Source organism: Trachurus trachurus (assembly GCF_905171665.1).
Source record: "Trachurus trachurus genome assembly, chromosome: 7".
Taxonomy (NCBI): Eukaryota; Metazoa; Chordata; class Actinopteri; order Carangiformes; family Carangidae; genus Trachurus; species Trachurus trachurus.
In genome coordinates, this window is record NC_139901.1 from 21,833,959 (window position 1) to 21,847,055 (window position 13,097).

Genomic DNA, 13,097 nt, shown 5'->3' on the forward strand with positions numbered 1-13,097 from the left:
AATTAAAGGCAAAAAGCCCAAAAAATATACTTAGGAAAAAATGACGAATAAAAATAAAGTCAATATAGATAATTGACTAATTAATTAACATTAATATTCAGCTCTAAATGTTTTTAAATGTGCATTTATATGAGTAGTTTAAAACAAACCGGGTCATTTAAGATTCAGCTTCAGTGCAGTGATCCACAGTCTCACTCTCCACTGTTTCTACAGTCATATGTTTTTGTCATGACCCTTTTTCATATTTTCCATTACCCCTGAATAATTAACGACCTATCTAAACATATGTTTATATTTGCTACATTTTTAATCTTCCTAAGGGGAACTACACAGTAAGCTCTTTAAGCTTCCTTGCTCAGTGTTGTTTTTTCTTATTTTTTTCTTGTCTGTTCAGCTCTAGTGTGTAGGCACACACAGGCACACACACACACAAACGTAAATGTCACACATACACCAGGCACACAAACCTGCTCACTAATACTGAATACACTGCCAGGGGGGGAGGGGTCAATCAACCGCAAGGGATTGTGGTCCAAACAGAATCACTTAGGCTGTATCTGAAGGGAATGGAGGAAAATTGCAAAGGAATCACAAGGGATTTGGTCTGTAAATGGAAACTCAGCCCTCAACACTTCATATGTATCTGTCCTGCCTCCCTCTCCATCTTCTTCTTCCCTCCCCTCCCCTTCCATCCCCCCGCTCCCCTCTCCCTTTCATAATAGAAACTCTTCCTTTCTTGAACCTATCAATAAATATGGCATTGTGATCTTGCTGCACACACATACAGTAAGAGCAGTTTATGATCCACAAAGTGGAAACAAATTCCAGCAACCAATATTTGTTCTGTGACTCAGCTCCGAACAGTTCATCATAAGCTTATTGTGTTGATGTTTTTTTTTAGTATAACCATACAATAAAGAGAATATGGGAATTCTATCCATTTATTTTACACAGTATGCAATGCATTTATGTTATTTGTATAAAGATTGTTTGCCCATGCCATCATGGGATTATGGCCATTTTCCTACTTGGTATATTGTGTTAACACCTGTATGCTGGCTCTGGTTTTATCAGTGTGAATTTAAGGGGCTGAGCTGTGCTCTCTCAACCTGACATGACATGACCTGCCATCATCACAAATCTGTGTGTCTGTCAGCGCTCAGACCATCTCTGATAAGCACACACATACCCTCACAAGAGCACTCAGTCCTACTCAGTAACCTCCCATCTATCCTTCCTAGACTTTATTAATATAACCCGCAGAGACCTGGCTGTCCTATGATGGGATGTGACATCCCTGACCGAGGACTGACCTGCCCACCTGACCAGTGTGTGTGTGTGTTTGTGTATAAACATATAGGACATACAACAAACTTGTGGTTGTCAGTGAGTGTGGTATGAGAAAGAGGGGAGGGCAGTGGTTGATGGAGCGCGAAGACAAACCTTTGGGCGTGATGCATCTGCTGAGAGGATATCTCACCCTCCACTATAGGCGACTACCTTTCACTGCTTATCCATCTTCTTCCTCTCTGAGCCTTTTACCTCCACCTCATTTCCCTCCTTCAGTGCTGTCTTGCAAAGGTAGAAATGGCCCCGCCATTAATCCAGACAGCGGGGGAGAGAAATTACATCTAACCTGTCTTATCACATGCACACACATGCACCACCACTTACTACAACTTTTTTTTTTTTTAATGTGTGCAAGCTTAGTCCTATCTCTGTGCTATGTATAATGGCTCAAAGATGGTATCATCAGAGACAGACCAGCTTGACTAAATGGGAGCGGCAAATTGACTGTAGTATTAGGAGAGAGGGGCCTCTATCAGACAATCTGATAGGATCCCATTAAAGAACGCTTGCAGATGAATATGATTAGCTTTTCATTCCTCCTAATGGAAACATCTTCTGAAGAGGGGAGGAGATGAAATGTTTTGTAGTGATAGGGCCTTTGTACCACTGATGGGATTGTTATTGCCTAATTTGGGTAGAAAGGCCATTAAAGTTCTTGGAAGAGACGATGAATGCTCTCTGTAAGTATATTCTCACTTATGGCTGTGGACCAGTGCTTCGCTGTGTGTGGGCAGTGCTTTCCTTTGTTGATGCAAAAAAACATGCTCCACTTAAATGGGTTCGTATTGAGCTTGTATTTGCAGAAAAGTGTGACTAATGAGTATAAAGTTCCATCTCTTGTTTCATCTCCTTCTCCACAATGAACTGAATGGGTTTCTTTTTGTGGTTTATGTTACTATTCTGTGTTTTTGTTTTGTTTTGTTTTTTTTATCTCCAGCGATCTGTGACAGAAGTGCTTCATTAGTTTCTAAAAGGACTATCATGACGACAGCTTCTTTAGCAGATTATTGTTCATTTATGGAGAGCCTCCAGGGAAGTGTGTGCTGAGTCGTCAAATAACAACCAGTGCTCCTTTCTGTGATCTGTCAAACTGAATGAATTTGATGACTGCTATCGAGCTACAAGTTTCTAGATGTCTGCCAGACTTGGAAGTACATTTCACATTTGCTGCTGAATGTCATTACTACACAAACAGCCTCACTCTCATTTCCTTGCTGCGGGAACATACTGCTTAAAAAACAGGATCCAAATAACACAGCAACTGACATTTGAGATTTTTGTTTTTAAATCTTGTTTTGCAAGGATTGTGATATACCTGACTGAAGTTTGGAAAGTCCACAAGTGAAGGCTGGGATGCCTGCTTGTGTATGTATGAGTCGGTTTTTGCATATGCATGCGTGCCTGGCAGCAGTAGTGGGTTGATTGACTAGATCCGTGCTCCGCCACGTCCATAGGGGCCTGTAATATACATTACAGATGCATCAGGGAACCAATGCCAACTGCTATCCCATCCTTGTGTTGTTAGTATCCATGTGAAAATGTGTTGTTCCATCTGTCACAGACTGGCTTGTAGCATTGATAAAAGATGACTGGAAATAAGGAAACTCAGGAGAAAAGAAGCACAAAAGAAAAGTATACCACAGAGTTTATTGTTTATTTTTTTTGGTTTATTAGCATACTGTATGCATGTGTTTTGGAGAAGGTATTCTGATCTTTTACTTGGGTATGAATACGAATACCAGCATGTAAAAATACAACATTACAAGTAAAACCCGTGTTCAAACTTGTATTTAACGATGTGCCGTAAGTCTTGTCAAAAATAATGAGGTTGGAAGTGTAAACAACATATTATTCAGGATAAACTGGCCCTTGCATTATTACCACTGATGCATTAACATGTAAGCAGCATTTTAATACTGTAGCAGGCTACACTAGAGGCAATTACCCATTTTATCTACTTTTGGGTGGTTTAATTTACAGTATACAGCACATTGTGTTTTATGTGCTCATCATAGCTTTTTATACAGTAATTATAGATGTCAGTGAAGTAAAATGTATTTACGTTGTCTGAATTGTAGTGGAGTAAATGTATCCAGAAAGATGTTTAAGTATAATACAAGTAGGTCAGATGCTTGTTTATGTACATGTGCAGTATTTGAGTAACTCTGTTTCAAACTGCTGATGCTAGTATATGAAAACTTGAGCACACACTCAAAACCATATTGGAGTGTGTGCTTTGTGTATAGTGTGTGTGTGTGTGTGTTGGGGGGTTAGTTTTGTGCATGAGCTCATGAGCACAAAGCTTAACCTCTGTAATTCCACCTATCTGTGGTGTATTCACAGTGCAGCTCACTGACACCACTACATCGCTCAGTTTTCACTGTTTCTGACACGCCACATTGCTCCCTACAGGGGTGAGTGTGACGAGGCAGAGAGGAGACAGATTCCCTTTGCAACATTTTGCCGCTGTCTTCCCGGCTTTGCCTCTGCTGCGACTTTTTCCTCTCAGCCTCTGAGGGCCGTGCCAAACGGCAAATTTGCAAAAGATATCTTCACAGATGAGTGTGTCCATGAATCATTAACTCATTTGTCTCTTTACCCAAGGGAATCTGTAATGTGCACACACTAACTTGTCTTAGCACTTGTGCTGTGGAGTAATCGTACAGTTTGAGATGAGGATATTTTTGGTGAATTTCTATGGTGAAGACGTAAAAGTTGAACAATTTGTCTAACAAAAAACAACAAGCAAAACTACTGCTGTAGTGAGGCTGTTTCTTTATGTGTTAAATTAATTTAATGAATACAAAGGAAAAGTTGTTGTTTGTAACTTTGAGGAGGTTATTCTCTGTGAAAAGCTATTATTTTTGACTGAATAACTGCTCTAACTCAAAATGAAGAACAAATGTTAAGTGTGTCCTTACCCTGACGTAAACACCAGAAATCTTTACCACGTTCACTCTTTACATAATTGTATATTTGTGCTGGATGCTTAAGGGCTATTTCTATCAGGGTTTTTTTTGTAGTCTGACTTGGAGTCAGCTCTAATAAATTCAGTGGAACTTCTTGTTTAGCTGGAAAACAAGAACAAATTACCTGCTCTTTTTATTCATGAATAAGAAATGAACACCATTAGAAATAAAGGTTGCTTTGCCAACTTAAGTCGTGCTCTTTTAGCATTTGAATTTCTTCCCGTCTATCTTTTACCCCCACTGATGATTCCTGCAGTTTGGCCTCTACCTTGGAAAACGAGAGATTTATAATACAGTTATTGCAATTGCGTTGTCTGTCTTTGAACCCAAGATGGGGTTGCTTTTGACTTGCAAATATTTCAGATTGAATTGGGCTTAATGACTTTTGGGAGATATCCGTGGTATTCACCATGCCCTCCTCTCTCCCACCCTCCTTTTCTAAAGGTTAATGGTATCTGCTCCCAGTGAATGAGTCAGTGGACTTTACTGTGCCGTTCAGCGAGAGAGGGGGTTTGGTAGTAGCCTCCCTTTTGGGGTGGGATCGAGTTCGTAGGTCAGGCTTCACTCTGGTAGAGAATGAACATGTGCATCATGGAGAACTCTAAAGAGAAGAATGAAAGTCTGGTGCAGGACTGACTGATTGATCATGCAGCTGTTTGTGTGTGTATGCATCAATTGTCTTGCTAAACCAAATTAGTGAATCAACCAGGATCAGGTGACTTTGATAATGAGAGCTGTTTATTTATTTATTTATTTTATTCACTACGCATTACTCATTTTACTTTTATTTATTTACTTACTCACCTGGATCTTTTTATGCTCTTTAACAGACGGGAAAGGTGCGTGAAGCTCTTGTGTGTCTTGTGTCTTGTGTGTCTTTGTGTATCTTATTGTGAATATTTGTGACTACTATGTCTCTTTATCTTGTATGAGGCCAAAGATGAATTTCCACGGCAGTGGACAATAAAGACTTTCAATTTCAATGTGTATATGTCTGTTTACATGATGCGAATGACCTCCAAGTCAGCTGTGTGTGTGTACAAGGTTGGGGTTAGCTTAGATTTTTATTAAATGTATAATAGGATGAGCCACTAAATGTATTCTCTCTTTACCTCTCGTAGGTACGGAGACATGGTTCCTAAGACGATCGCAGGCAAGATCTTTGGTTCCATCTGCTCTCTGAGCGGGGTGCTGGTAATTGCCCTGCCCGTCCCCGTCATCGTGTCCAACTTTAGCCGCATCTATCACCAGAACCAGAGAGCAGACAAGCGGCGGGCGCAGAAGATGCAGGTGAACACAGTTTTATTTCTCTTCACCTTGGCCCCAGAGGGTTGGACCTCCAAACCTCCAGCCCAGAGGGAAGCTCTGACATGTCTCCCTCCCAGAGGAATGGACTCCACAGGGTTTAGGTCTTCCCTAAGGCTAATGATGATGTGTGTATAATGCATATTCACATACATATTCACATTAACAGGAGCTGTGTGATACATATTCAGTGAGTATCACCACATTTTTAATGGCCCTCACCCGTTGACATGCATAACAAACCCTGACCTTTACTATTTTCCCTCCGCACCACATAAATCGTGCAGTTTTAAAGGAATATTTCCACCTTTACCACAGTGAGGCAACACTGTTGTCTTCTTCACAATGTCTCTTGAAGCATTATTTGCTCGCCTATGTGTGGCTGATTGCCTGGGCTGCTATGGTATCAAGAGGCCGCTGCATCCCAATTTTAAAAAATCTATCCTGCTTATCCAAATATTGATGGATTTTATAAATTAATAACATGATATAATATAACATGATATAATAGACACACACTCAAATATATCCCTCCATCCGTCCATTTGTTGCATTCTCAGTAATGCCCGGGGGGAATTGTATTACATGTGGCACAAATGTTCACTTGGACTCTAGGGGGAACTGATTAGATTGTGGTGGTCAGAGGTCGAAGGTCAAGGTCACTGTGACCTTACAAAGCAATTTAACACAAATGTCTAATAGGATAAAATAATGAAGTGATGACATTTTGAAGTTGTCAGAGGTCAGCTTCACCGTGACATCATAATGTTCTGCAAAAACTCTTTATTGCCGTTGTTCAGTGCTGCAGCTTGACTGGCTGGTGGAGGCACACAACCGCAATAGAAAACATTATCACGGTTACTTCAATAAATTAATAATTGCGTTAATACCCCTTAACAAAGCCAATTGCTCCAACTTGCTAAAATATTAATGCCAAAATATATATTTTCCAAATAAGCTTATGTGTGAGTCATTTAACATTAACACCTTTTGCCTGCCAAAGATAAAGTAGCTTTGGTTATTCCAGCTGGAAAAACACGTCATGTTCTTCCGAGCACCAGTCAGGATTCAGCAGCATGTTGATCAAAACTTGATTTAAAATGCTGGCTGTTCCTGTTTGATCAAATCTGATCAAATCTGCACATAGCCTCAAAGAAACAGATAAGCAGATTGTATTAATTCTACTTGTTTACAAGACAATCCGTGACCTGAGCTCAACTAATTGTGCTGATCATACTCTTTGAAGGACTTTTAGTATGAAGAATATGAAAATCCTCCAAACCAAAGTATCTCTTAACTCCACAAGCTGTTATCGGAAGTTCTAAATTAAAAATCAGCAGCATTTCCCCTCTTCACATGATTTTCTTTGTTGATCTGTTCTTGCAAGGAGGTTTTATCTGCGTGAGCGCTGTAATAAGGAAAACACACACAGGCACAAATTCATAAATGGATTATGTAAACTTGTGTTTAAACTGTGGAGGGATTAAAGATCCTGTCTTCCTTCGGGTAGCTGGCCCACGCTTTGGACCTTTAAAGAAGGTGTTGTGCCGTCTCCGTGAGCCAAACTGGGTAACAGCATCAGCTGGTGGACATTACAAAACTGGGCTGGTAATCATAGTTTGAGGGCAGGCCTGACAGTTTTTGTTCTCTAGAGATGGATCGTAGTGTGTTTGTTTGGATCTGGCAGACATGCACACACTGACACATATTTTCAGAGTCCATTCCTCTCTCTCATCACTCTCTCTCACACTTCTCCTAGCAAGGCTTTTTTTCAGGCCTTTTGCTTATTTCGTCTCTTCTCCCTTCAGTTCAGCTCAGCTCTGTTGCCCCCCCCCCCCCCCCCCCCCCCCCCCCCCCCCGCCGCCTCATCTCCCACTCCCCGCCTCACCCTCTCTGTGATTACTGCCATCCATCTCTGCACATGCTCTCTGGTTGTAGTTTAAATCTGTTTAAAGTCTTGCAGTTCGACCGTGGCCTGACCGCTGCCCAGTTTTAACTAACCGTAACCTTGTCCGCCAAGCAAGACAGCCAAGTGTGGGGGAGGGTAAAAAAGAGACAGGACAGGAAGAGGGCTGGAAGGTTGGGGAAATGATGGAGATGGAAAACAGTTTGGATGTGATGAGATGTACATTACTGACACAGAAGAGAAAGGAGAAGAGCGGTGACGAGGAAGGCCACAAGGAAGGAGGGAGCAGGGGAGGCAGCAGGGGAGGAGGAAGGGGGGGTGAGGGGGGGAGAGCTGGAGGCAGTGTGTGTCCTAATGCTGTGTTCTTTCCTGAAATAGCTATCACCCAGATGAGGTGCTGGCTGGAAGGAAGGTGTGTGTCTGTCCGTCTGTTTGTGTATGTATTGTGCATCTGTTTGAGTACATGGATCTGTGTGCGTGTGTGTGTGTGTGTCTGTGTGTGTGCATCCACTACACTTCCTGTCACTTCAGGCCTGACCTTCGTCCGTTCCACCTTCCTGTGTGTTCTCCACTCAGCCGCAGTGTGGTGCAGTGTCCCACACTCAACTCGCTACCCAACACACACACACACACGTGCATATTACACACACACACACACACACACACTTCTTCAAGTACCAACCAAGTGGCCAGTGTAGCATGACAGTGCTGTCGTCATTAACCAGCACTAAATGTCTCCCTCAGGCACTTGAATGCCCCCCTGGCTTTCCTGCAGTGAGGTCAGCAATTTGCTCAAGCACCCATACATCCAAGGGAGAGTTTTACTCCATTTCATAACAGCATGACTCAAACGCCTTATTATTACCTTCATAATAATATCCCACCTGGATGCCTTGATTCTCAAGAGAGTTATTACTACGGCAAATCAAGGTCTAAGTGCCAAGGATGATGATGATAGGTTTGCAAATGTGATATTTTAGAGCATTTAGGAACGGCAATCTGTGTACCATCTCCGTCTTTAATTAGCCCACAGGATTAAGTGTTGCTTAGCATTTAAGCCTGTGTGCTTAAAAGCAGCGGAGCATGTCTTGAATTACATATTGTGTTTGCTTTAGTGGTAGTTGCTGTGGAAATGACTTGATGATTTTGCGTCACACCTGTATGTAAATTAAAACAGGGTTTCCTTTCTTCTGCCTCATTACATGTACACAAAGGCAGCTGGTGGTCAGTCCACTGCTTTGGTCCTGGACTGAAATGTTGCAAAAATAACTGGATGATGTTTGTTTTGTTTTTTTTTGTTTTTTTTTACATGCATCTATAGTTCTTTGTAGTTCAGAGGAAAAAACGAGTTGGACGGATTGCCCTGAAATGTGATGTCGATGTAGCTTCTATGCAAAGTTTTTTGCTGCTTTTTGCTAAGATTTTTAACAACTGAGTTTTATTTCCGAACTACTGCTGACATGTGTTTAGCTCTGTGCATTTCACATCGCATTAATTTAATGTTCCTTCGCTCTTAGTTCCCAGTCAACAGTCTATCACACTATAAAATATGGAAACTCCGGAGTAGATGGTCTATGATAGAGCCATTAACACCGTACAGTCCACTTTTCAACTGTTAATGACAACCGGTCTGTAACGCCCCACCCATGCATTACTCAGGCACGCCACATCCTTCAGTACCCCATTACTACAGCTACACGTATTGTTTCTTAATGCTCCGTAATCTTAACGACACATGACCCTCGTGGCCATTAACGCGACCATTTAGCAAGTGTCACTGGTCATTTAGCATAGCAAAACGTCATTTGCTCCACATTTATTACCTGCACGTGGTTATTTTTCACAGAGAATCAATTCTTCCTCAGATCATTTCTTAGAATAAGGCTATGTTTAACTGAGAGTAAAATGGGATAGCCATTCAAGATTGCCTTTCACAGTACTTAAACAATGACGGGGGAGCAGACAGGAGGAAAGGGAGGGGGAATTACTCAGGAGAGAAAGCGCCAGCGTTAGTCCCTCAGCAGTTTCCAGCCTCCTCTGTTCACCTTCTGTCTTCTCCCCCTCCTCACACACTTTGCCCCCATCCCCTCCACCCGCCTACCCACCCATCCACATCCATCTTTGTTCAGGCCTAATTGTTAGCTGTTCTGGGCTCCCATTACAATTATCCATCCATCTGGGTGGTGGTGGAGAGACAGCCCCTGATCTATCCCTCTGCACCAAAGAAAGATACACGAGGATGCCACTAGTTGCTGTGTGGCGAGAATGAACACACAAATATATTCTCCGTTCTGCCTCCCCATCGGCCTCAGTGTCGCCACTTTTGTTTTCGACAGTGAACCGAGCACCGACTTGTAGTCCTTTCTTTTCTGTTCATGTGATCTCATGAAGAGATCTGAAACAGAGTGTCCAATCTGCAAGGGTTACTCTCCTGTTGCACCTCAGAGCTTATTTACATAAAGGTAATAATATCCTCAGGTAGGTCTTATTACAGATTCAGAGAATTACACCTTGAGGAGGGCGAGATTTAAATGGGGAATCGCAAAGGGCAAGTGATACAGAAGGATTAGAGGGTGGGTGGGAATGAAAACGAGCTGAACTGATCTGTTTCCCTTAAGCAGGATTTACGCTCAGACACTTTCAGCAGCGGTTCTGATTTTGTAGTTTAGTGTTGAAACTTTGGACTTCAAGCTTTAATTGTATCCAACTGTTTAAATTCTTTCATCATGGAGCTACTTTGTGCAGTTGCTGTGTTCACCTTGTGATAGGATCGCAGTCAGACCTGCAGTGGAAATGGCTTTGTGTGTGTGTGACTGAAAGAAGACGATAAGTGGGCTTCTTTTTTCTGGTACTCACCCTGAACAATCTTCGCCCACCAAAGAAGCTTGGACAAAAGTGCACAATCCCAATTCTGCCACCTTAGCCCTCTGGTGTTGTTCCTAAGTCCTCAGTCGGATGGACTTGAACCCTAGTGTGAAGGAGCAGAACCAACTTAACGGTTTTCTTCTAACAAAAGTACTAACATTGTTGTGATCCAACACAGGAAGGAGGGGGGGGTGGATAGATGGATGGATGGGTCACCGTGGCATCTCACATTTAACAACCAGGAGACTGTTGTGCTTTTCCTGTTTTCACACACGTTCTCCAATCTTACCTACATATCATTTTATGTTGATGAAGATTCATTCCTCTTTAAACCCAAAATGTAATATGTCCCTAAACCTCACTAAGTTGTTTTTGTGCCTGAACCTAATCAAACTTTAATCACAGCATTTTGTCACACAGTAAAACAGATTTTTTTAACTGTGACTTCTTCTTTTGGAGTAAACACAGACCTGTGATGACATCCTTAAACGGTAGTTACAATCTTAATTTGAAGGATATGTTGTCTCTGATGCAGCATTCAGCACCTGCACTTTGAAATCAGTTATTCCTATTGAAACAAACCTGTTCATTCTCACATATTTGTTTGATAATTAAACATAATGTACACGTCGTTAACTGCCTGTGAACACACCAGACATGCTAAGACTTTATGTGGCTGAGGAGTAGATGATGCATCCAGCCTCTGTTGTAAAGCAGCTCAGTCCGTATACACCTCTCATTACTGTTTCTGCATCTGTGTAAAACACAGCTGCCATCTTCATTTTACTGCCTTATCTTTTTCTCGGGTTAGCTGAAAATCTTTTTCTCAGGTCGGACCAGCCGCTGTGCTATAACTTGGCAAATAGTAAAAAATTACTGTCTGTTGCGGTTTAGTGAGCATTACACTGGCTCGGGGCTGACATAGGAGAAACAAAACAAAACAAAACAAAAACAAGTCCCTTTCTCTAGGTATCTTCCAGACCATCTCACAACTGTTGTTTTTAGCCATCCCTCAGAAGGGTGAAGGTGGAGATGACTTCTGCCTGAGAGTGTTTTTGCTCTCTGGACAATCAATAAAGTGGTCTGCACATTTCAAGAAGACACACCAAATGGAGAGATGGAGGAACGTGGACAGGGGGGCTGGGTGGAGCCGGGTCAAGGGGTTGTGCTACAAATTAAATTTTCTCTATTATGTCTTTAGTAACAAAACAAGACAGAAAGGAGGAAAGAAAATAAATAAATAAATATCACAACACAGCTTCTTGCAGAGCAGAGCTGTGCCTTTCTATAAAGAGGAGGTAATCCTTAGCTTAGCAAAGGTATTTTGCCTCTGAGTGGTGTTAGTCTGAGGTTAAGCTGTCTAAACTACAGAGGCAGATATCTGGGGCCAGAAGTGTCACAGGACTCGATTTCTTCTGAATCAATTCTTTGCCTTCGTTCACAGTTTCCTAACTTCACTCACTCCCAGATGGATTTTTTTTTAAGAGTCAAATTTTCCCCGATTTCTCGTCTCCTTTTTCTCTTTTTCTCTTAGGCACTTTTCTTGTTTCTGTCCCTATCTTTCTCATGCTCTCTATTCTCCATGTGTGTGTATGTGTGTGTGTTTTTTATCTTAAAGCACCATACCTCAAAGAAAATGACTGACTTATTTCTTTGTGGCAGAAATGTCAGCATGTATAAAAGCACCCCTTAAGATGACTGGCAGCTGCAAAACAAAACAAGGCTCTTCCACGGCTATTTGTGTGTGTGTGTATGTGTATGTGTATGTGTATGTGTGTGTGTGAGTGTTTGGGTGTATGCTATCCCATCAGTGTGTCTTCTTTCACTTGTATGTTTCCAAGGCAGGCCTGAGGCAGAACCTCACAGCTCGATTGCTCCACTTTTTCACTCCGCCAAATCCTATACAGGGAATGTAGCAAAGCTGTAACTCACAAGGTCCCATGAATTTTTTAACTTTTACTTTCAAGTAAAAAAAAAAGGACTTCTAACAAAACTTCCTGGCAATGCTCAGCGAAGTATGGCATGGGAGCTAAGTGGATGTGTAGCGTTTCTCTAAATCATTTGAGGATACGCCAGTTTAGATCCCTCAGCTGGCAGCACGTGGTGTTAAAATGAAGCATTTGTGCTGGCTTGCATCCTATACAGTAGCTGTAATCTGTAAAGTGTGATTGATCCGAAAATTGTGACTCCCGGGCAGGAGGAGAGGAAACAAAGAGATGGAGGGGAAGAAAGCTGTTTGGATCAGTTTGTGGCTCTCATGTGTATGAAAACATCTGGACCGTTTCAAGTGGTGATATTGAGCATCAAACTGATGACTGGGTGTCAGGTGTTACATTTGTTTAGACTGTGAAAGCAAACATCTATGCTCTATAAATCACATGTTATGTGTCGGTATGGAATTGAGAGTTGATATTTTTGGATTAGTTTTTCAGAGCACCCCATTTCCTACATAAGCTCTATTAATTTTTAACCATGTTTTCATACATAATTAGGGTCACCGTTCAGTTATAGGCAGACTGACTGAGCCTGAGAGTTTGATGTTTCCCCAAAGACCAGTTTTCTTACAGTAATATATTCCCTCTCCTTTGTGTATTATTTAGACAGAGGGCATATTAAGTTTAAAAACCTCAGGTCGAATCATATGGCAGCTTTCTGTGAACCTATTACCTAAAGTTTATACTATGTGAAGCAAAATAGTAGGC

General features: G+C 41.7%; 1 protein-coding gene across 1 annotated transcript in view; it reads left to right on the forward strand.

Annotated features, from left to right (window-relative positions):
- The window catches only part of kcnd3 (potassium voltage-gated channel, Shal-related subfamily, member 3), a gene marked incomplete at its 3' end in the record, with an annotated part of 109,072 nt that overhangs the window by 87,663 nt on the left and 8,312 nt on the right, over nucleotides 1–13,097 (forward strand). The window contains exon 2 of the mRNA XM_083975041.1: nucleotides 5,441–5,609. Coding sequence (XP_083831167.1) covers nucleotides 5,441–5,609 — 169 coding nt within the window. The remainder of the gene's footprint in view (nucleotides 1–5,440; nucleotides 5,610–13,097) is intronic.